Source organism: Typopeltis vanoorti, chromosome 9, assembly GCF_054136105.1.
Source record: "Typopeltis vanoorti isolate ZY-2024b chromosome 9, IOZ_Tvanoo_1.0, whole genome shotgun sequence".
Lineage (NCBI taxonomy): Eukaryota > Metazoa > Arthropoda > Arachnida > Uropygi > Thelyphonidae > Typopeltis > Typopeltis vanoorti.
The window spans coordinates 53923790-53950073 of NC_143557.1; the positions used below are offsets into that span (position 1 = coordinate 53923790).

At 37.0% G+C, this 26284-nt stretch overlaps 1 protein-coding gene across 1 annotated transcript in view; it reads right to left on the bottom strand.

Moving 5' to 3' along the window:
* The window catches only part of LOC150103052 (meiotic recombination protein DMC1 homolog), a 320619-nt gene that overhangs the window by 258450 nt on the left and 35885 nt on the right, over positions 1-26284 (bottom strand). Inside the window, exons 3-5 of the mRNA XM_090397700.1 lie at positions 24955-24999; positions 19719-19769; positions 3011-3106 (exon numbers count right to left, since the gene is read on the bottom strand). Coding sequence (XP_090253826.1) covers positions 3011-3106; positions 19719-19769; positions 24955-24999 — 192 coding nt within the window. The remainder of the gene's footprint in view (positions 1-3010; positions 3107-19718; positions 19770-24954; positions 25000-26284) is intronic.

The following is a 26284-nucleotide window of genomic DNA, read 5'->3' on the forward strand; positions in this document are numbered from 1 at the left end:
TATTGTGAAATATGAACAAATTGCTAAAGCATGACCTTCCTTTTAGTAAACACATGCTGTTCTTTGCAAAGTATAGCTTGTCTGTCAACACATTTCCTTATGTGAGTTCTTTTCAATTTCTCTGAAATCTTCACCACCAGAGATACTAGCAGATCTATAGTTAGACACAGTTTTTGCACCACCCAATGGAACTATCATACATTCATTTCATTCTTGTGGGATCTTTCCAATGGACTATTCTGGATTATTCTTCCAGGGATGGTCCTTTGTCCTTCCTCCTTAAAAGCTTCACATCATCTGCAAACAACTGAACATATACAAACATGTCAAGGGCTAAGTCATTTCAGCTGAATATTTCTTTGGCACCTGTGCTGATATCCCATCTGACCCCATTGCTGAAATGATATCCAGGTAGTGCACGAGCAGTTGAACCACCTTCTTCACCCAGTGTAGTGGTAACATGAAGGACCGTGTTACATAGATCTGGTTGATAGATCTTAGCAAACTGAGCCCTTAACATTTAAACAATCTAATTTACTTCTCACACGAGGGTACTATCTTCATTAACTAAAATTATTCTTCCACATTCCTTTTTTTCTTTTACTTGCAGTACAGTGATAAAATTCTTTCAGGTCACCTTTAGACTACACAGCCAATTGCTTTTCATACTCTGATTTAGCTTTCCACACATCTTGGGTTATACATATGCCTTTGTTTATAGGTTTCTGTTCCTTTGTAAGTTTCTCCACTTGGTTATACTATAAATTCAAGATACCAAGAAATTATATTCTTGGTTTAATCCTTTATCCAAGTATAAGCAAACAAGTTTGTGTCTGAACTAATTTCAGGAATGGAGCAACTCATATAAAAAGCTAATGACTTCACAATACTTGCCTTAGTATCCCATAATGCAAAGCACATCTCCTTGCGGATGTGTATAGTGCTATGCATTAATGGAAGGGTCATTACCCATAGCAGTTTTGACCTTTATTGAGATCTCATCAGTGTGAGTGGGAGTGCATTATGGGATACTAAGGCAAGTGATGTGACGTCATTATCTTCTTTATACGAGTTGCCCCAGTCCTGAAAATAGTTCAGGTGCAAACTTGTTTGCTTACACTTGGATAAAGGATTAAACCAAGAATATAATTTCTTGGTATCTTTAATTTTATTTATGTAACTTTTCTGGTCTGTGCTGTATGCATTTCATAACTCCTCTTACTCATATTTTTACAATATTCTTTCCACATAATCTTCTTCTTATGGATCTCTTGCATAATAAGGTTGCATATATTTTCTCTCCATCCTATTTGTTCTTTGAACTCTAGAGACATATTGTGAATATCCTTTCTCATTCAGTAACTGATAGGAAGGTTGTATTTTCCTGAGTTTGTCCTAATTCCTAGCTCTATACTTCAGCATGCAACTTGCCCTAATTAGAACACCCATATAAGTAGCTACTTCCCAGGACAGTATGGTATGATAACTCTTGCCAACTGGTAGCATTCACATTTTTATCTGAGACTCCAGGGAGCCCTGATTAAATCTAGCACTTATCTCAAGTACCTTCTTTCACATGCTGCTCAAGAAAGTTGTCATACAACAGCTCAATAAATCTCCTTCATTCTTATCATGAGCTTTCTCTTCTATTCAATCAATTTTTGGATAATTTAAGTCAACCATAATGATTATTCACTTAGTATCCATCAGGGTAAACTTGAGATGCATTTCATTTTGTACCTTAACTTGGTACAAAAAAGAGATAATTTCTAATACCATGGAAATATTTTTTGCAACTGCAAGCAGCAGAAACTGAACTCATGAGTCATTAATCAACATAATATAAATTACCTCTTGTTTTTTTTTTTTTACCAAGTTTAGGGAGCTGTAAAAGGCATCATTATATAATAGTCATTGAATACTGTAATGAGCCAGTATTCAATGACTGGATGGATATTGGGTGTGTCTGCTGGTAATGTTATACCATTACCAACAGTTCAATGATAAAGCAGTATCTTGACTGAAAGTAAAAATGTAATATCATGGATGCATGGAAGCGTTGAGAATTTTAATATGCTTATGCCAAGGAAGACCAGAGGTTACAGTTAGCCATAGAACCTTTGTAGCTCTGTAGCTCTACAAAGAACCTTTGTAGCTCAATACTGACAATGCTGTCAGCATTGTCAAATTGTCAAACTGACTAAGTTCAAATCTTATCTGTGGTGCAAAGAACCTTTATATGCACTTTCCAACTAAAGATGCATTAGTGGGTCCTCATATAGAAGTGGCAAAGATTTTTATCCTACAAAAAACAGACAAGCTAAATAAAGAACATACACTTTGGTAGTCATTGTAGATTATACAGATAAGATTAACTGTCTTATCATGATATTAATGCGATTTACATGATGCCAAGAAAATAAGATTAATCTCAGGTGGTATTGGTCACTTAAATAGAATGGGAGAGGAAAGATGAGTTATTATGCCGGCCTGATTAGCCAAGTGGTTAGCATATCCACTCTCCAGCCAAAAAGCTGTGGGTTCAAATCCTGCCATGGGCATGGATGTTTGTGCTTGTCTGTGAAAATACTAGCGGTGGTGGTGGTGGTCGGCAATGGATGGCGTTGGTGTAGATGATGAAAATAGTTGTAGTTGGTGGATTGAGTGATGGAGACAGAGAGTTGTAGAGTAGATGCCCTCCCCTCGATAAGTCTTTGGACTCCCTGAAGGTGTCATGTAATAATAATAATTATTATTATTATAAAAAGATAATGTTGTCAAGAGATTTGGTGACTCTACTGTTTGCATAACACAGCATTTATGAATTGAATGATTTGAATGATTCATCAAATCATTTGAATGATTCATAATTATGAATCATTCAAAATCTATCAAATCATGGTCTCTGTCAACTCTTTATTTTTTTCACAAGATAAAAATGAATGAACAGTATAATATTATTTATATGAAATATTATTAATATTATTTATATGAAAGTATTAAAACTAACCCCAAGTTTAGAAGCAATTTCTTTGAGTTTCTCAACTTTGGCTTCAGATAATCCTTTAATTGCACACAATCTTTTGCGAGTGGTCATTTGAATACCCTAGAAAAATAATGGAAATCAAAATCGTATTCATGAAAACAAAGCGTAAATAATAAATACTGGATATGATACATGTATATTTCATCTCCCTTCTCCCTATATGTACAGAGGATTTGAAATATTAAGTGATCACTATTTAGTTTTGAGCAGGATAAAATTGAATTTCATATTCAAAAGAAGAGTGTGTAAAAAGTTTTAAAATGAATTAAGGTTTGTATTGTAGACTGAAATACACAAACATCATTGAAGAAAAAATGAGAGTTTGAAAACAAGAACCAAACCTTGGAGATTTAATGGCAAATCCCAAAGAAAACATTCATTGATTCAGCCAGAGAAGAATGAGGTGAGGTTGTCTGGTAAAGATAGAAAAATCAAAATACCATGGTTGGATACAGGAAGTTAAAGAAGAAGTCCAAAAAGAAGAAGGGATACCGAAAGAGAGTTAAGAAAGCTAATCTGTGTGTAAAAGTACTTAAACAAAAGTCATGAGAGGACTTCGGCAAGAACAGAGAAAGTAAATATCAGGGAGGTGGCAAAATGTTCTGAAGGCTATTGAAGAAGCTTAGAAATGGAGGAAAGAATACTGTAAAAGGAATCAGAGATGATAAAGGTGAAATGAAAACTGAAGATAAAAATATTTTAGATATCTTTCAATTACTTTGAAAGACTGCTGAATGAAACAAGCAGTTTCGACATGGTGGTAGAAAACTCACAACAGAAAAACCTGAAATGTGGAAAGGCATCTCGAGTAGATGAAATTCGGCCAGAAATGCTCAAATATTGAGGTATAAACATTTTACAGTGGCTACACTGCATAATTCAGAAGGCCTGGTCAGATGGTTGAATACTAGATGATTGGAGCAGAGCTCTCAATAGTACCTGTGCAAGAACAAGTTGTATTCAGGACAAATAGATGTTGTGAAGATTCAGATTTTCACTTTAAGACAAATAGTTGAGAAATCTTGGGAATATATAAGATTTGCATGTAAGTTTTATTGATCTGGAAAAGACATATATAAAGTGCCAAGAGGAAAGTTCTTCAAAAAGTTAGTCTCTTCTTCTTCTTCTTCTTCCTTTCCAGGCTTATAGGCCAAATGGCCTGTTCCAGACTCAATTCCATCTTTTTAAGGGTCTTCCTCTGCATCGAGTACCTTTTGGGTGGTAATTTAGAATTTGTTTAGGTATTCTGCTTCTATTCATTCTTAGTATGTGCTCTTTCCATTTTTCTCTATAGCAAATCACTTTCATTTAGGGAAGCTGTAATTCCAAGTTTTTTTCTGATTTCGCTGCTTTTCATTTTGTCCATTATTGTGACTCCTTCAGTTCTGCACAGAAATTTTATTTTGGATGATTCAATTCTTCTTTCATCTGCTTTTTTTATTGTCCTTATCTCACTGCCATAAAGTATGGTTGGTTTAGCAACTGTATTGTAGATTCTTATTCGTGTGTGTTTTTGTACATAATTGGGTTTAAAAATTTTATTTATAATGCCTGTTACTTTTAAAAAGTTTGATATCTTTAGTTCTATATCAGCTTCATTTTCATATGACATTGTGCAACCTAAATATTTGAATGTATTTAATTGTTCTATTATTTTGTTGTTTATTACTATTTTGCTTCTTATTGGATTAGCACCTTTGAAGGCCATGCTTTTGTTTTGTCTGTTGATATTTCCATACCATATGTTTTTATCAGATTATTTAGACTGCATAATGATTTTTGTAGTTCATCTTCATTATTTCCAAGGATTATTTGGTCATCAGCAAAAAGAAGAGTAGCTAATCTGGTGTTACGGTTTATCTTGAATCCTCCTTCATTAGTTATCTTCCATTCTTTTATGATTTTATCTATGTATATATTAAATAAAACTGGTGAGAGAGGGCAATCCTGACGTACTCCTCGATTTATTGGTTTCCAGCTTGATGTTGAATTATTGTACTTCACAGATATTTTATTATCTTGATGTATATTATATAAGGCTCTAAAGAGTTGGTTTGGTATTTCATATTCTTCTAGGATTTCCCATAGTTTTTCTCTGATAATTTTATCAAATGCTTTGGTGTAATCTATAAAAGCTATGTATGTTTCTATGTTCATTTCTCTGTGTTTTTCAATTAATAATTTTAACGTAAATGCAGAGTCTATGCAAGAGCTGCCTTTTCTGAATCCATTTTGCTCTTCTATTAATTTTGGGTCTACTATACATTTAAGTTTATATGCTAAGATTGTTGCGTATACTTTATAACAGGTACTAAGTAAGCTGATTCCATGATAATTGTTACAAACAGATTTGTGTCCTTTTTTGTAGATGAGAATAACTATTGCTTTGGTCCAATCTTGTGGGCATTTTCTTTCTTTCCAGATCATATTATAAAAGTTAAGTAACCTGAGTGAGAATTCAAGTCCTGCATATTTGATAAGTTCCAAGTTTATATTGTCTTCTCCTGGAGCCTTTCCTGTTTTGCTTTGGGTTAATGCTTCTGTTAATTCTTCTAGAGTGATGTTTTCCAAGTTATCAGAGATGTTTACAAAGGGTAGTTTTCTGTTTTGAATGTTTTCATCATACCATAGATCTTGGTAGTGATTTTGCCATGTTTCTATTTTAATGGTATTAATATCTGCTTTTTCTCTAGTTTCATTACTTAGATCTTTGAGGATTTTATATGCATTAGGTCTTTTGAGCATACAGTCTCTCTCTAATTTTGTTACAAAATTGTTCCATCTGTTTCTGTTTATTCTCCTGCATGCTGCTTTTGCTATTGCTTTTTTTTTTCTGTTGTATTCGATTTTTGATTCTACTGTTTTTAGGTTGAGCCAGTTTTTATATGCTTTTTTCTTTTCTTCAATAATGCATTTAATTTTATCATCCAAGTCCCTAAGGCCTCTTTTTCTTTTCCACATTTTCTTTGTTCCTAAACTTTCTTTTGCAGCTTTTGTCATTATGGTTTTTAGGTTTGACCATTCTTCTTCTATGTTCTGATTTTGTTTTATACTTGTCATCCAGTTCTTTATTCTTTTTTGGTACAAGTCTTTAATACTACTGTCGTCCAAAAGTCTAACTTTGAAAGATTCAAAATTTCTATTTTCCTTGTGCTTTTTTGTTGTTTTCCATCTTGGTTCCCATTTTATTTTTCCAATTAAAAGGTAATGATCTGATTCTATTTCAGATCCTCTGTATACTCTTGTATCTATTATCATTTCTGACATTTTGATATTGCTGATTATGTAATCAATAATGCTTCTTCTGTCTCTTGCTTCCCAGGTGTATCTGTGGATGTCTTTATTGAAGAAGGTTCATTATTTTAAGGTTAATGCTTATAGTAAAATCTCTTAATCTATTTCCATTTCTATTACGGTTAAGTTCTCCGATAGGTCCTATGTTTGATTTATATGGTTTATTGCCAATTCTTGCATTGAGATCTCCTATTACCAAAATGTGATCCTTAGGATTGGTCTTATTTAATATGTTCTGCAGTTAGGTGTAGAAGTTTTCTGAGTCTTCCTCTTTTCCTTCTTCAGGTGCATAAGTTCCAATTACTGTCATATAGCCTCTGTCTATTTTAATTCTCATTTCTATTATTCTATCGCTCCAAAAGTTGTAATGCATTATATTGTTTCTAAGAGATTTATGTAGAAAGATCATTACACCAGATTTAGCTCTCTCTTCTGCTTTTACCCCACTGTATATATAGATATAATATTCAGTTTCGTCTGTTCCTCTCTGCTTTTTTTTAGATTCTGTAATTACTGCTATTTTTACATTTCTTTCTTCTAGTGCTTGGCCCAGTTCTATGATTTTGTGGTGGACACTTCTCACATTCCAGGTGGCTATATTCCAATGGGTGTATTTTTGCTTTTTTTTTGTTTTGAAAAGTTAGTCATATGGTGTAAATGGGACATTATATCAAGCCATACATAGTCTCTATTTAAGCTGTAAGTCAGCAGTTAGATTTGAAGGAAGTAAAGGAAGATGGTTTGAATTAAAATCAGGTGTGCGACAAGGGTGCACATTATCTCCACTGTCATTCCTTATCTATATGGATCACATTATGAAGGAAAGTGGTATTAAATCTAATATCAGAATAAATTTATATGGAATAAGAAAGCAATTAGTCAAAACATTACATTAGCTGAATGCAAGACTATGTTCAAACCAATTTTAACTTATGGATCTGAGAGCTGGGTTAGAAATAAAACACTTGATCAAAGACTGGAGACCTCTGATATGATGGTTCTGAAAAAGATTTAGTGGGAGTGAACAGATGGCATCAATGGCAATATCAATAAAATGAGGATATTAGGAAAGAACTTGTCATTGTTAATATTCAGGAATGTATTAGTAGCTAATCTCAGGTGATATGGTCACTTAAATAGAATGAAAGAGGAAAGATTAGCAAATCAAGTGTTCTTTGCCAGATTGGCAGGGAAAAAACCTAGAGGAAGACCAAGATATAGATGGATTGATATAGTAAAAAGAGCCTTAAATGAAAAAAAATATAAAATCTGATAATATTGGAATCTTGATAGATAAGAGATTAATTTGGAGGAAAATTGATGATCAGAAGTTAGTAATGGTGTAACCTTATCATGTAATATTATCATAATTATCCTGTACACCCATTGCGGGTACATATCAGGAATTTGATGATGATGATGATGATGATTCTTTCTGTATATATATATATATAGAAAGCCTATTTTCATTGTTATCAAAATCAGTGTGTGTGTGTGCGTGTGCACGTGCACTGCTTCCTGATGATTTCCTTCTTAACTTCCACCGTAATCATCTCTTTCTTCTTACTGCCTTCCTTTTCAACCCTTTTCTTCATTGGGGCCATTGTCATAGTACAGTCAATAAAGAACAGTCACTACATTTGGACACAAAATAAAAAAATGCTTTATGCACACACATGTGGTCACAACGCTAGCACGAATGTTGACTATACGAATGAGGTATGCCGACCGAGACCGCACACGCGAGATGATTACCCATAATCCCGAGCAGCTTGTGATCACGTAACGCTTGACAGACAAAGCGTATAGGTAATACAGTACTTGTATTGCAAGTCGTCACTCGTTTATCAAGTTAAAATTTATTAAAAAATTTTGCTCGTCTTGCAAAACACTCGCAGACCAAGTTACTCGCAATCCAAGGTACCACTGTATACACACACACACACACACACACACACACACACATATATATGCTATTCATTCATGCAAGGAATTACCACAGTTAATTAAATGTAAAAAAGGATATATCATCCCCAACATCAACTGTTGGGGACTATATACCATAAACACAGATGTGATATCACATCTCTCATCATATGAAAGATGTGATATCTGTGAGATGTTGATGTTGATAGTCAGTGTCTATTAAATGACATTTCATGCAGATCTCAAATATATCATTTGTAAATATGCTTCATTCATAAAAACTACTATATATCTGTTGAAAGGAGTAAGAGAAGCTAATGGGAAGAAGCAAGGCAAGTTCAATGTCTTAAACTGAACCATCTAGTAGATCTTCTTCATCTTGGCTTCCCGTATTAGGCAATTGTTTGCCTGTAATGTTTTCAAGGGTTTAAAAAGTCTTCTGCCCATCTCCTCCTGGGTCTTCCTCTTGATCAGTGTCCCTTTGGTTTATATTTCCAGGCAATATTTGGCCATCTGTCCTCATTCATTCTTTCTATGTGGTTTAAAAGGGTTTAAAAAGTCTTCTGCCCATCTCCTCCTGGGTCTTCCTCTTGATCAGTGTCCCTTTGGTTTATATTTCCAGGCAATATTTGGCCATCTGTCCTCATTCATTCTTTCTATGTGGTTTTTCCAGTTCTTTCTATAGTTTGTGATGTCATCTGTCATGTTAATTATGGATAACTATTTTCTTATTTCTTCGTTTCTTATCTTGTCTATTCTTTTATAGCCTGTGAGCGGTTTTAGGAACTTCATTTCTGCAGTTTCCACTTGTCTTTTATCTCATTCTCCACAAGTGCATGTTTTGCTGCCATATTTCAGAATTGGTTTGGCTTTTATATTATTTTATATAGTTTTATTTGGGTTATTTCAGACATCTGTTTATTGAAGGGTCTGTTCAATGTTCCAATGACTGCTGGGAATTTTTCCTTTTTATATGCAATGCCAATTTCTCCATTGGGACTTATGTAATTTCCTTGATATTTAAATTTGTTCACTGTTCTATTACTTTGTTGTGGATGACTAATTTGCATTTTTTAATTTCTTTACCTTGAAATGCTATTGATTTCATTTTATTTATTGAGATCTTCATGTCATACTGTTCTATTGTCTCGTTCAATACATGTAGATTTTTCTGTAATAGGTCTTCATTTTCAGCAAAAATAACTTGATCATCAGCATACAATAGACTAGTTAATTCTTTATTTCCTATTTTAATTCCTATGATTTTGTTTTTCCTCCATTCTCTTGAAATTTTTTCTATATATATATTGAAGATTACTGGTGATAATCCACTTCCTTGAATGAGACCTCTATTGGTTTTAATTTATTTGGTTATTTCATTATTAATTTTAATATATTATATATTTTAAAGAAAGCTATATTTTAATATAGCTTTCTTCCATTATATTTGCTATTACTTTTGGGATTTGAGGTAGAGCTTTCAATTCATACAGTATATTGATTAATTTTGTTCTCTTGATTTGATCATATGCTTTCTCATAATCTAGGAAGGCCATATATGTTGGCAGGTTTGTCAATGATGTGAAGATAGGCAGGACAATCAAGGATGCTACTGATATTCAGCACTTATAAAATGATTTGAATAGGCTGGAAAATTTAGCAAGCGAAAATGGCTGTCAGTTTAATGTTAGTAATTGTAAAGTTATACACTTTGGATAAATTAACTGTGGAAAGGGTACAGAGGCAGATAACAAAGATGGTTTCAGGACTATACAATGTTGGTTATGAGGATCGGCTGAGGGAATGTGGACTGCAGAGTTTGGTAGATAGAAGAAGGAGAGGTGATATGATTGGGACTTTTAAACTATTGAGAGGTAGTTCCAGGGTTGACACTGGGGATTTCTTTCGCTTGGTGGAACAGGGGGAAGGAGAGAGGACAAGGGGCCATCCCTGGAAGTTACAAAAGGACGCTGTGAGCAAGAGAGTGAAGATTGGTTTCTTTGCATGAGCGTGGTTGAACCGTGGAATGCATTGCATGATAGGGTGAGAGCATGAACAGGCAGGGGTTCAAGCAGTGGTATGATAGACTTTGTGTTTTCTAAGAAGGACCTCCCACAATGAGTCTTTTGACTCCATGGAGGCCTGAATCATAATAATAATAATAATAATAATAATAATAATAATAATAATAATAATAATAATAATAATTTGTTTGACTGTAAACATGGGATCTGTGCAAGATCTGCTTTTCCTAAAGCAGCATTGTTTTTCTCCAATAACTTCCTCAGCCCCATGGTATTAATTCACTTTTAATTATATCTAGATATATTTTATAGCATGTATTTAATAGGATATTCCTCTGTAGTTTCTGCAATCCTTTCTGTTTCCTTTTTTGAATATTGTTGTGTCATCTCCTACCCTTAATGTGCCCTTTCTTATCTCTATTACACTACTGGCCGAATCCCTGATAAGAGTGAAGCTGTTTGTTTTGTGAGACAAAGAAATGCAAATGGCAGATGCCAATTTCTTTGTCTCAGCACTGGTTCTATCTCCCTTTTTAAATTCAGAGAAAATTTCTTTGTATACGCTGCACCACCCTGAATCCTAGGATATACTAAATGTAGGACCAAGGAGATAGAACACAGTCAGCGTTCACTCTTCTCAGCTATAAATTTACGACATGCAGTCATGACCTTAACCAATACAGTTTCTTGCCCTTGTGTGGTTCGTTATATTTTATGGGCAAGTGCAGTAGGATCCAGATACAGGCAAGATAATATTCACATTAAAACAAAACATTTTAATTACAGTTATAATTCATATATTACACTGAGAAGCACTTAGTTAATCATTCAACTGAAATTTATATACATCATTAAACTCTCGTACATATAGTTAATTATCCCCTTTTCATTAAATTCTATCTTAGAACCATAAATACTAACATTTAGTCACTTAATCTCAAATTTCTACTCTAATCATTAAAATTTCTTTCTTAATACTTATCAAATTCCATTCTAGATTATCCTTAACAATCCTATTCAAATTTTACATATATCTCAGTTTTAAGCAAGAACAATCATAATTCTCCCTCTTTCAAGACACAATTATGAGACACTATTAAATTTCCTCCAAATATCAATCAGCAACAGTTCAAAGAAATGTCTCTTAGCACACACATTAAAATCTTCTCATTCAATTCTTTAGTTAGTAGACATAAAGTTTTCACCTTACCAATTTGCTGGATATTCTATTTAGGCCACTTTAATTCTTTCGTCAGACAACTACCTTATATTATCGCTTTTGTTCACACTTCCTCGGGATTTCTATACGATTTCCCTCTATACTTCAACTGGAATTATTCTGTAGTTTTCCACCATCAGGATCTGCTGGGCTTTTGTCCCTGACTGGTAAGTTCTCTTGGTCATTCAGTCGTAACGTCCACGAACAAAGGAAACCCACGTGGAGGCTCCATACCAGCCGGACTTCCGTGGGTGAAAGAGTGAAGGAAAACTCATCATTGGCCTATAGAAGGGGGGGATCAGAGTGCCCCCTCAAGTGAAGGGAAAGTAGGGAGAGGCAGTGACAGTGGGGGGGTGAGGTAAGGGGGGAAGGGTAGAGGAATAGGAGAGGTAAGGAATGTGATGGGAAGAGAAGGGCAGGTGGGGAGGGGGAAGAAGAAGAAATAGGCCTCAGCTAATACTTCTCATCTAACGAGCTCAGAGCTCCCAGATGTTTGACTCTTTCACTGTAAGCCACGTAGGTTTGCTGTTCAACCAAGACCACGGGAGTAATCAGCACTCAGGTGATCAACCCATTCCGGGTCGACCGCATGGAGTTGGCCTTCCCTGACCGAGTTTGCAACCAAATTACCCTCTGTGGGAGACCTGCGACGAGAACCTCAAATAGATGGACCAGAGCTATGATGCACTCCATTGTAGATGTTTATAACAAAAGGAGTGCAAACTTGAACACTCCCCCTCTTAAAGTGCACAGGAGAGGAGGAGAGCACCAGATGTTCTTGAATTTCTGCTCACCTAGAGTCTCTTTTTCGACCATCGGGAAACGTCGAGTTGACCCGTAGAAACAATATAGCACGATTCGGGAGATATCCAACCAGCTGGGAGGATTGATGTTGTTGGCATGTTTTTTCTCACCTTCCAGATGTGGTACTTGATTTCATTGATCACGAAGATCAATAACCTCTGCCTGTTGTTTGTTGGTGGTGTGAACTGCAAGTAGATGATTTGGTCCTGCATTAGGAGTGGAATGCAGAGCATGCCGCTCAGCCTCCTCCAGATGATATGAGAGACTGGGCATTGATAGAAAGCATGCTCCACATTGTCCACACCATGACAAAAGTCACAGAAGGGGTTCCTGGTGTTACGGAACCTCCAGATGTTATAATTAACTGGAAGGTTGCGGTATGCTATCCTCCAGGCTAGATCTTTCCTCGTCAGGTAGCCACGATGTCTTGCTAGGTGGCCGAAGAGGATGTTGTTGTCGACGGCCCCCCAGGTCCGGAGCATCAGTGTAGAGATGGTCAAAGACGGTGTTGTACCATTTCTTGCTGCTCCGGATGTTGGTAATGTCTATACCCGAAGAGCTAAGTTGTTGTAAGATCTGGCAGAGCTGGTTGTAATACTCTGGGACAATTTCCGCCTTGGCTCCTTGGTGGGATGGAATACCAAAGAGGGGAAGCTTGTAACCCAAGTAATACCGAACAAGATGGTTGCTAAGATGGTTGGATTGCAGTATCCTGTTCAGATTAAAAGCAGTATTACTCAGGTATCGTGTCTTGAGAACTGGGAGGCCAAAGCCCCCCTCGCTTCCCTGGGAGTTGAAGGATTGTGGTTTCAACCTCCGGATGTAAGTTGCCCCAGAAGAACTTTAGGGGTTTCCTGTACAGCTGAATCTCTTGTTGTTCCGAGATCTTGGTGATGTTGACGACGTGCTGGTACGCTGGGCACACAATGGTTTTTATCACTATGGCCCGGGAGGAAAGTGACAGCAGTCTGACTCTCCAATCCTTGAGACTATCGACGATCTTGGTGGTGAGATTGTCTTCGTCGACTTCAGGCTGGGCCATAAAGGGTACCCCTAAGATGGTTATGGGATCTTCCTTAGGGACTAAGCCAAGGGGGATGTTATCCTGGTCCCAGACTCCATGTTTTTAACTGTGTTTTATCGGGATTAGGTGTTAATCCCGATATTTGGAACCTGTCAAGGATGTTAAAAAGGTTCCTAATGGAGTCATTGTCCCTAAGGGTGCCCACCACGTCATCCGCATATGCTGTTATCTTGGATTCCTCCGTGGTGAGCGGGAGTGGTATTCCTCTAACGGCACGAGAGCTGTTGACTACCTGAAGAAAAGGCTCAAGGACCAGAGCAAAAAGAAGAGGGCTGAGCGGGCATCCTTGCTTGACCCCTTTCTTGATGATAATGGGGTCAGTTGAGTATCCGTTGATTTGGAGGCAGGTGGAGCTGTTGTTATAGCCTCCCTGAAGAATGGAAAGGAGGCCACTGTTGACGCCAACTTCTTTGAGGATGTAAAACAAGTACGAATGTCAGATGCTGTCGAACGCTCAGTTGAGGTCTAGTGAAAGCAATGCCATTGGATGTTCTTTAATGGATGCCAGACGGAGCAGATCTCTAATAAGGTACAGATTGAATTCTATCGATCTGTCTGGGATGCCATACACTTGAGTGCTGTTGATAACGTATTTCATCCCCACTTTGAGTCCATTGTTGATGACTCTGGCCAGGATCTTGTAGTCTATGTTGGTGAGACTAATTGGGTGCCAATTCTTGATCTGAGATAGGTCCCTATTGGCCTTGGGGATGAATACCGTATGGCACTCCATAAACTCACCTGGCACGTTCCCGGTGTTCAGGAAGATGTTAAAAAGTGCCAGTAGAGCTGGGAGGATGAAGTCCCATGCCTCATGATAGAACTCTGTGACCTCAGTCCGTCTGGACCAGGCGCCTTCTTGGCTCGGCATTGCTTAAAGGCCGTTGTTATTTCGGACGCCGTGAAGGGAGCATCCAATCCTGCTTGGATATGTTCACCGTGTGTTGGAATGGTCCAGGAGGAGAAGTCTATAGAGGCACTGTTGTCTGTGTAAAGTTCATTGTAGTGCCTCTGGAAGGCCTACAGGATGTCAGGTGTGTTGTTGAAGATGTTGCTACCTTCCGTGATGGACAGGATGGTTCTCTCCTCTCTGAATTTTGTGAAGCGCCTGTTATAAAAGGTGGCCAATGGCCTGTCTTCTGAGCGCAGCTGTGTTCTTATTTTAAACCAATCCTGCTCGGATATGTTCACCGTGTGTTGGAATGGTCCAGGAGGAGAAGTCTATAGAGGCACTGTTGTCTGTGTAAAGTTCATTGTAGTGCCTCTGGAAGGCCTACAGGATGTCAGGTGTGTTGTTGAAGATGTTGCTACCTTCCGTGATGGACAGGATGGTTCTCTCCTCTCTGAATTTTGTGAAGCGCCTGTTATAAAAGGTGGCCAATGGCCTGTCTTCTGAGCGCAGCTGTGTTCTTATTTTAAAGTTCCTTTCCTTCGCTTGCCTTTGCTTTTTGGCATCTATTTTGCCGTTAATTTCCCAGATGATGTTGTCACATGGTATTCCTTGGCATTGGCTGGCTATGAACCAGCTCCTTTCTTTATAGAGATCTCGGAGCCGAGATCTGTAAAGGTAAGCACGTTCTTGGCTCCATTGAATCATTCTGTTCTTGATGGTGGATTTGAACTGCGCCCAGGTGTCCCAATCCCAGCTCGCCTGCATCCAGGTGGAGCAGAGATATTGGAGCTGGGCTGAGAAAAGGGACAAGGAAGTTTGATGGTAACTTCCAGTGGCCCGGACCAATTTCCACTTTTTCTAGATGGTGGTACCTGAGCGCTATAAGTTTATGGTCCGTGATGTTGTTACTGATGTTAACGTGCCAAACCGTCTCGGCTCTTGAAAGAAGTGATGGCAATAGATAAATTCGGTCTAGCCGAGTGCCAACACCCTGGCCGAACCATGTATAGTCACGGGTGTGGAGATTCAGATGTCGCCAGACATCGGTGAGCTGAGCATTCCGAAGGTGAACTTCCAAATGTCTATAGCCGAATGTTCCTGATGTTGGGTTCCCCCCTACTTTATCTAGGACAGAGTCTGCCACACAGTTGAAGTCACCCATCATGACAATGGGATGGGTGCCATAGAGGTAGTTGTTAAGGGTCTGGAAGAACGCTGGTCTAAAAGGTGCATGAGCTGGGACGTAGATGTTGAGAAACCGGGTGGTACAGCCCCGGTACTTCCAGTCTATGGCGAGAATTCTTAGTTCTGCATCCCTTTGTATGTTGTGAAAGGCTCCTAGGAGGGGAACTAGTATAAGTACCCCCAACTCTGGCACTGAGTGGTGTTGGGCCGAAGTTCCAATAGGATGTTAGGGGGTACTTTTGATTAAGTTCCTGCATATCTCTGAAATGGTAGAAGTGGGTTTCTTGCAGGAACAATAGTCCGATGTTATATGCTAGCATCAATTTCCAGAAACATCAAAGACACCACCAGAAATGGTGGTGTCTTTGATGTTTCTGGTGGTGGGGGGCGGCATTTCAGTTATTTCCCCCTCAAGGAGCATGTCTTCTGCAGGGGAGGCGTCGCTTGCTTGAGATGAAGCAGTCATTTCCTCAGAACTACTGGCTGGTGTTGTTGCCAGTAGGACGACGGCTTCGACGGGAGTTTCCGGTTTGGTGGTTTCCGGTTCCGTCTTTGTTGTTTCCGGTTCCGTCTTTGTTGTTTCCGGCTGTTCTTCTGTAACCGGTGCCGCCGTCTCTGCTGATGTTGCCGCGGCAGAAGTAGCTACGAGGGTGGTAGTTGTAACTGCTTTCTTTATTTTTCTGAGGATCGTCTGCTTGAAGATTTTCTCCCCGGTGGAATTGGGGAGTTGTGGGAAGTCACCTTGTTCTTTGGTCATGGTAGGGGATTGTGTCAGTGATTCAATGGGTGTCCTTGCTCTTTCTGCAAATATTCTTAATGGGCAGCTGGTAACCCGGTGTTCGGCGTTGTTACATTTTTGGCAGGGGTTAGGGAACTGGCTGGCTATGTGCCCTATGCTGACACAATTAAAGCAATTGGCTCAGGGGGCGTTCTCTGCCCAGATGTTCAAGTGAGCCACAACGCAGACATTGCCTCTGAACTCCGGGGTAGTAGACCATGACCTGTGCCATACCGATGTTCACTAAGTTGGGCATGGGTAACTTCATGTCCATTGTGAAGGTTACTTCCTTGGAGAACCAAGTGGGATCTTCCTTCAAAATGCTCCGCCTAACGTTAGTCACCTTTCCCCACTTAGCAAAGGCTTGTACCAGCAGGTCATTGCTGGCTTGGATGTACTCCATAGGGAACCTGTCTATTCTAAGCGTCCTCACTTGGCTCCCTACCATGACTGGTGTTATATGGTTCCCTTGTACAGAGAAACCCTCCAAAAGTTTGTCTCTCGAATTGACATTTTTAACTACTACGAGGTATTTCCCTCCTCCGTGTGGGGTGAAGGAGTAGATGTTCTGCATTCCTATGGTCTCTTTAAGGATCTTTGTCAAGACTCTAGGCTCCTCCAAACCTGGCACTTCAATACCCAGTGTTCTCGTCCTGGGGGGGGGGGGGGGACTTGAATGAATTTACTCATAATAACTCTGCGTTAAAAAAAAAAAAGGGAAAAGAAGTAGACTCTAAGTCAACCGACTTAGAGTGGTAGTAAGTTAGTAAATGAGCCTGAAAGGCTAATAATCCCGCTCTAGTGGGGAGAAAAGTGTCTCCACTAGAGCCAGCAAGTTAGTAAATTATTAACAAAGGAAATAATAACAACAGAAAATCAAACACTTGTGTGAAAGGAAACGCAAACCTGAACCAGCCGGACTTCCGTGGCATAGGAATACAGCAGCAGGAAAATGTCTAAAAAGCCAGGATCGCAGTGTTACATCTGCTTTTAAACACCGCGTCGTTTCTCTCTTTCATCATCGATGTGTACGTCATGCTTTCACTACGTCACGCGGCACTTAGCACCGCTCACGGAATCCATTCGTAATCTCATAGCGTTACGGTGGAGGGGGGGGGAGCACCATGCTACATAACAGATATACTAGAACATTCACCACGTGTCTCAGGAGTCGGCCATTTCACATTTAGATTATTTCTTACCCAGCAAATGGTCAGCTATTTACATATCAATTCAGACTAAGTAACTATATAATAATAACACAATAAAATTTCACAATACTAAATTAAGATAAAAACCAAATTAAGAATTCTATAAAGTGCTTCTTTATTCTGATGAATCATTATATTTCTCAATAGAGTGATAACAATGTTAAGTCCTCCGACTTAACAATATGTTTATGACTATTGCTGTCTTCCATTCTTGTGCGATATTTCCTTCTTTCCATATTCTGTTCAGAAATTTAATTAATCGTAATTGAAATGATTTACAGTTGTATTTGTATAGTTCTGAATTTATTCCATCTTCTCCTGTAGCTTTTCTATTTTTTAGTTTTTTCCAATATTTTCTTTAGATTATTTAATTGTATTGGCTCTTCATTTGTTTCTTGACATATTACTTGTTTTATTTCAATTTGATTATAATTGTTTATAAATTGGGTGTAGTGATTTAATAACTTTAATAAATACTTCCTATATTTCAGTAATGTTGCATTATCATCTTCAGGGAACAAAAGAATACTGATATGTGCACACAGGTACTAACACTAAACAAATATAGCTGAAGAAATCAACTGAAGTTGGTCAAGAGTTCTAAAGATGCCCCCCCCCCCCAATGAGCTAAATTGGGCTGTCTTGGCTCAAAATTCTAGCATTGCAGCCCTAAATTCAGCTTTATCTATCTACCATCACCTCCCAAGTTCCTTTATATCCTGCACTTCCTTTGAGATATCACTACCAATTTTATATACACTGCTTAGAAAGCAGTCAATGGACAAGCAGCCACAGTGCCCACCTTAATTAGATGTTGTACCCTCTTTCGCTTTGATGACTGCAGCAATCCTACTGGGTATACTTTCCACAAGTATCTGATAGTGATGAATGGAAATTTTGGACCATTCTTCCTATAGGCATGTAATGAGGTCCTGGACTGTTGTGAAGCAGATGTCCCTTGACCTCACTCGATGCTCCAGTTCATTCCTCATATGTTCAACAGGAGTGAGATCAGGGCTGTGCAGAGGCCATGCAAGTGTGGTTACATTCATGTACAGAAACAAGGCAGTTACAGCAACAGCCTTATGACAAGTGCACAGTCTTGCTAAAAGAGACAATGGTCAGTTCTTCAGAAATACCACAAAGTAGAAAGCATTGCATTATCCAGAATGTTCAGATACCTCTCCGAGTTTCAACGTTACAATAGTCAGTTCTGCAGTTTCTATCACAAAGTAGAAAGCATTGCATTATCCAGAATGTTCAGATACCTCTCCGAGTTTCAACGTTACAATAGTCAGTTCTGCAGTTTCTATCACAAAGTAGAAAGCATTGCATTATCCAGAATGTTCAGATACTTCTCCGAGTTTCAACGTTCAATTTACCACAAACAGAGTTCTGAGGCCAAAGCAGGAAAAACAGGTCCATACCATCACACCACCATCTCCGAATTTAATAATTGGAATTACACACTCTGGTAAGAGATGTTAACTGGGCACCTGCTGCATCCATGTCCATCTGCTTGGTAGAGGGTGTAGTATGATTTGTCACTCCATAACATAGCTTTCCAAGCTTTCACATCCCACTGTACATGATCTTTGCATCACCAAAGATGATTTTGCATATTGGTTTGGGTAATTTGAGGCTTGTGGTCCTACCATGGAAACCCATGTTGTAAACCTCGATTATGCGTGTGTTTATGCAGATTCATGTTCCAGTCAATGCCCTTAACTCTGCATTCAACATGCAGGCCAACGAATGACGGTTGTTACATAGTATCCTTCGTAGCACCCTACAGTCATTTGAGAGTATCTTATTCCTCTAATTTATACTAGCTACAAAAACATGACTCTTACATGGCACAATGCACCTTGCCCATGGGTGTGTCCATTGACTTCTTTACAAACTAGTGTACACAGCATTCTGACCTGCATTCCAAAATTCCTACAGGTAGGCAGATGAACAGACTTCTCTTGTAGAACCACAACAGGTGATCTTCATAGCTCTCTGCAACTCTGCATCATTTGCAAAGAACTACATGTCTCCATTTAAGCCTCTCCCAGTACAACTACCATATAAATTAAACAATCCAAATTAACTGGTAAATTTGAGTTTGACACAAATTCTAATTTGCCAGTTCATTTGGATTGTTTCTTTCATTACATTTAAAGAAGGTTATGGAATTGACTTTTTCTTTATTCAAATAGTGTACCCTGTGTTCCGCAAAGCTAAAATTAAAGGGGGGGAAAATTACTGACCTTTACTGTACAGATTCCAGCTAACTTGAGCTTCTTAATATCTGCAACATTCTGAAAATAAGAAAATATATTCAATAATTAGTTATACATGACTGACAAAGAGTGATGTGGTTTCAGGGACAGAATGTAAAGGGCACTGTATTTTCAGGGAGGATAGAGACAGAACAGGATGCGAGGAAAGTGTACTGTTGATAACAGCAGAAGAAAAACAACCAACAAGGGTAAAAGTTCAGCATAAAGGCATGGGAACAGAGAATCTGAGGATATCTGGTGTGAGATAGATGAGAGGGCAAAATACAGTTGACCCTTGAACAATAGGAGGTTAGGGGGACTGACTCCACGCGTTGTTCAAAAATCCACGTATAACTTTTGACTCCCCAAAAAAACTTATCTACTAATAGCCTACTGATGATTGGAAGCCTTACCAATAACATAAAAAGTTGATTAACACATATTTTGTATGTTATATGTATTATATATCATATTCTTACAATAAAGTAAGTGAGAGAAAAGAAAATGTTATTAAGAAAATCATAAGGAAAAGAAAATACATTTACTGTACTATACTATATTTATCAATACTGTAAGTTTACAACATCTGTTTACAATATGAATCATCTGTCTGTCTGTCAGTACCTACATCAATATTTCTTATATGATACAAAAGACTGTAAATGCTTTACATATTACTAACACTAGACATCAAAAATGAAAAGATAATGTGAAAAAGAAATTTATATTTATTTACAGGTATAACGATTCGTGTACTGATAATGATATGATTACTTCATGGTAGCCTAGCCTATACACTAATGAATGAATCATTATAAATTTTTTATTTTATGCTAATTAATTAAATAAAGTTAAGTAATTAATTAATAACTTAATTTTATGCAGTGTTAATACTGCATTTTTAGGTTTTTATTTAAAAATTAAATAAAATTTTTTATTTTTTTTATTAAAAAAAAAAATGTTTAGGTTTGTTTACATTTTTCTAGACTGCAAAAGATGGTTTGCAGAATGTACGGTCTGTAAGTGTTTGTGTGTGTAAGTTTTGATAAATCTTAACATTTTATAATAGATTTGTGTATATCTTATGGTAGTAAATGATAAAATACACTCTTATCTATATACAGTGGTGCCTTGCTAATCCAAACTAACAAAAACTGTGCTCGTTCGGATTAGGGAAAAGTTCAGATTAGCGAATTTCCCCCTGAGATACAATAACAACTAGTATCTAAGACCAAAATAATCAGATTCTAATGGTACATCAATTTAATTCTGTAAATAAGTGAAGTAACTGATAGAAAAAAAAGCTACCGTGCTGTAATGTAAAACTTAAAAAAAATACAGTACACAAATTTATTTTAGTAAAAATTTTATCTTGTATGTACCTGTATTGTTGAGGATTTTGATTTAATAAAATTGCATAGTTCAGTACATAACTTAATTTGCATAAAAAATATCACTTTCTTGTACACAACATAAAAAAAACAAAATAACACAAAAAAGTTTTTATTTCCTTGTAAAAAAAGTCACTGATTTTCTTTTGCTTCTTGGAAGCTAAACTTTTTTCGAATGCTTCTCGGAGGAGCTGCATTAGCATTAAAATTTTATGAAATGGCGTATCATTCTGCTTAGCCCATTCTATACATGTATTAAAACTGTCAACTGCTTCTTCGTGTTTTACTTTTTTTTCTTTGAGATCTTTATTGTCATTATCATCTTCTAATTCATTCTGTAGCGTCATATTTATAATTTCAGCATCTGATTTGATTTCGAATTCACTTTTGGTACTACCCGTAATCCATTCCGTAACATCTGTATGTGAAATTTCAACATTTGGATCTATATTTTTAACCAAATTATTCACGTTTTGAATTTCCACTTTTTGTGTATCGCCGTAGTTATACTGTACTGTAATAATAATAAAATAAATAATACATAGTTAAAATAATAATTATAAAATAAAAATAATAGTACACAAAATAATGAATAATATGCAATAAATAAAACTTTTTTTCTTTCAAACCGCAGTTTGGATTACCGGAAGGTTCGGGCTAAAGAGGTTCAGAATAGTGAGATACCACTGTATATATTTTATGAATTCATGACATACTTAACTGTTTCTTAATTTGTTTGATATTTCTAGGCTACATGGTTCATCTGTGATTTTTTTCAAATTGTCACAAATCTCAAAAAAAGTTATGGTATAGTTATTGCAAAAAAATCCATGTATAAGTCGACCAACGCAATTCAAACCTGTGTAGTTCAAGGGTCAACTGTATATAATCAGTTACTGCAATAGGGCAGTGAGTGAAACGGAAGCTGTAGGAAAAATGCATCAGCAAATCAGTTCGATGAATGTATGGCAAATAATTATTATGAAGGGAAGAAGTTCAACTATGGGAACAGACTGGAAACAAGGAAAGGACATATGAGGGCAGAAATGGAATTTATACACCTACTTGATCACATGAAACAATATGCAATGGAAAGAACCAGATTTTGAGAGGGCTAGATTGTGATGGCATAAGATGATTTGTCTATAACCAAAGTAGACCATGACTCTTACTGGGGAAGAGTGATTGTGCAGTCTTGATCTGGGAGATGACTAAACATGTGGAATTTTCAGTTAAGGGTGTATGCAGAACTAAAGAGTTAGATTAGGAGACTGTTGGAGTAATGTGATATGGCATCAAAAACTGTAAAGGAAGCATAGGTTAGCAATACTTGAGAAATATTCCAGGGATATTTGAGAAAGGCAGCATCTGGCTATGTACCCAGGGTAGAAGGATAAATCAGGTAAGAATAAAATGGATGAGTAGTATCATTAAGCAGGAGCTGCAAGAAGAAAAAAAAGAAAGAAAGAAAATCTTGTGAAAGGAATATAAATAGAACAGAAACTGGCAAGCTAATGATCTATGAGGAAAAAGACAGCTAGCTATACTGGTAAGAAAGGAAAAATCAGATTATAAAATGAAACTAGCAAAGAAGCCCAAATGAAATTCCAATATATTTTGCTACAAAGCAAGTTACAGTAGAATAACTTTAATAAATATTGATGGTAGGAAGATGACAGATGGAGATGAAATAGTTGAATTACTGAAAGATTTTTGTAAAGATATATGCTCCAGATGTAAATATTACAGTGATATAGATTGGTGGGAGATTATGGTTCCATTACATAAAGGATTTCAAAACTTTATTGCATAAAGGGTTTCAAGATAGAGGTAGCAAAATTACAGTATTCAATATTTCAGGTAAAAAAATTATTAGAAAGGTTGATAAAATGCAGAATTCAAGAATGGTGGACAGGAAAATTATATTCTGTGGAAGATAGAACAACTTTATGAAAGGAGCAGTTTACTCATTTTTTACAGCAAAATAACAGTCAAGTTCCATGAAGTGTGCATATTGTGCACAGATTTGGTCACTGGGTTTTCGTATGATGAGGATATGTAGAAAGAGCCCAGAGAAGACTCACAAAGGTGGTCATTGGAATGTGGAGTATGAAGACAGATTGAAAGAATGTAAATTGCAATGCCTTGGAGATATGAATAAGAGGAGGAGACTGAGACATAAATTAGTCAGCGGTTGTTATCAGGTTGACATGGAAGAGTTTTTCATAGAATGGGAGAGGAGGAGTGGGAAAAGAGGCCACCACTGGAAACTGTATAAGGAGGGTGTGAGCAGAGGAGTGAGGAGTAGGTTCTGTACGTGGAGGATGGCTGGTGAGTGGAATGCATTGCCTGAGTGTGTTGTGAATGTAGACACACTGAATCAGTTCAAAGCATGGTTGGATGAGCACTGTGTGCAATAGTGTGTGCCTTCCACAATGTGTCTCTGACTGAATGGAAGTCAGATGGTAATAATAATAATAAAGAAAATGGCTAAGCTATGATATTGCTGGATCTGCAAAAGCATTTGACATGATACCATGGAACTCCATTACATTAACTAAAAGAAATGAGGATGAATATTATTATTATTATTAACATTTGACTTCCATGGAGTCAGAGACTCATCATGGAGATACACACTATTGCACACAATGCTCATCCAACTGTGCCTTAAACTAATTCAATGTATCTACACTCACAACACACTCAGGCAATGCATTCCACTCACCAACCATTCTCCATGCAAAGAACCTACTCCTCTGTTCACACCTTCCTTATACAGGTTGTAATATGATCTAGCAATGACCTTGTCCTACCTCCTCCCCCCCCCTAGAAAATTCTCCTCCATGTCAAAATGATAACAACCCCTGACTAGCTTATATGTCTCAATCATATCCTCCCCACTTCCTCCTATTCACAAGGCTCTGTGAATAGGAGGAAGTGGGGAGGATATTCCAAAGACCACTGACCACCTTTGTGAATCTTCTCTGGATCCTTTCCAACATATCCTCATCACCATGAAAACCAGGTGACCAAATCTGTGCACAATAATCTGTATGAGGCTTGATCAAGGCCTTATACAATGGTATCATAATCTCATTATTTCTGCATGTCAGGGTCCTCCACATCTTTGCCATTATCTGATGTAACATCTCCACAACTTGTGCAATGTGCCCCTGAATTTCAAGTCCTTGTCCACCATTACTCCTAGATCTCTCATCTCCTCTGTTTACCTGAATAAAAGTATGTATGGATCAAATAGTATATGGCTGAGCAGAATGCAAAAGACAGATTCCAGTGATAATGGAGAGGAGAAGGAGATAATGAAACTGGCCCATTTGCTTCTCTCCATAAGGCTTTGCTACAACTACATCTGGACCAAAATGGTAATGGTTTGTGCAGTGTTCCCTATGAGGAAAGGTTGAAAGTTTATAGTCAGAAAATTTAGTTGAAAGTAAAAACAAGGGATATGATAAAAATGTAGAAGGTACTAAAGGGCTTTCATAGAGAAAATTCTGAAGAAATTTACAAATACATGTGATCACCTTGCAAGAGTGTAGTTAACAAGGGTGTGAGGATACATTTCTTTTTAAACAGTAATGAATTATTGGTATGGATTGTCAAAGTGAGTTATGAGTTAGAGTTCTGTGGTAGGTACCATGTGAATAATAATTAGTGTGGCATCAGGGAATGAGTCTTTGGACATTATAATAATAATATATATATAATAATATACATAATAATATATAAATATATACATAATAATAACAGCAACAACAATAACACTTGTTTAAAATAAATTAAATTTATAAAGAAAATAGGCTTTTACTCACAATGCCATGATTTTGTAGAATGTCAATGTCTTGAAAAAATGTTTCCTGCACACAAAATATAATAACATTTCAACAGAGATTATAATAACAAATTACATATAAATAATAAAGATAAAAAAATTACTAGTGAAAAATTACTTAAAAAATCATATATTGTTTTTACTTTACCATCACTGAATTTTGGTACCTGTAATGCAATTATTATTATTATTATCAGTGTTATTATTATTATTATCAGTGTTATTATTATTATTACCAGAGAATTCCAGTGGCAGGGACTCATCAAGGGAGACCATATATCACCAACACCAGCTTTCACACCTTTTCTTGAATTCATTTACGCTACCTGCAGTCACTTCTGGTGAATGCAGATAGTGTAAATAATGCTTGTGCTTGATTGGAATGGCTTAACATTTCAATCACACATCACTAGCGAAAAAGAGACAAGAAAAAAAAAACACTAGAGAAAATAAGAGAAAAACTGAACTCTCACGCCTCTCTTGACTACATTTATTTTCAACTTCCATGAATGTCTTTTTTTTGTCCTCACCCCAACCACCATAAAATGAAGAATTTCAACTATCAGTATCCTATATGATCTTTCCAGAAGATGGTGGATCTCTATCATACTCCCCTTTCTCTTGCCTGCAGTCGACACCTCTATATTCTATAGCTCCACGATATCTTCTTTAACACACTGCTTTGCATCTCCTCCACTGCATTTGCATCACCTCTGAAACTAGGAGATCGATCTGTACAGAAGAGTTCAGGTGAGGCAAAATGATTCCGTATCCTTACAAATCAATGTTCGTGGAAATACTTTTAATGGGATTATAATGATCAAGTGTATATAATAAACAACTAAGTTATACCAACTATACCATAAAAACAACTAAGTTATACCATAAAGAGATCAGAACAAGATGGAGAGAGGGGGCTGCCCATTGCAAGGCCAGTCAATTGTTGATATATGGTTTTATTCCATAAGAAAGTTTGATGTTAAACAATGACGGAACAGAGATCCATCTTGTGCTGAGCTCTTTATGGAGGATTTTGAAAGTAAAATCTTAACTCAAACAGACCCTAAACCCACAGTATGGTGGAGATACATGGATTATATCTTTATTGTTTGGAACCACACAAAAAAGGACCTATTCGACTTTCTGAACAAAATCAACTCTCTACACCACACAATCAAATTCACTCTAGAACTTGAAAAAGATAACCAATTATCATTTCTGGACACTTTAATTAAGAAGCTTCCGAATGGTGGTATCAACCTCTCAGTTTACCACAAACCTACCAATACAGAACATTATTTACATTTCAC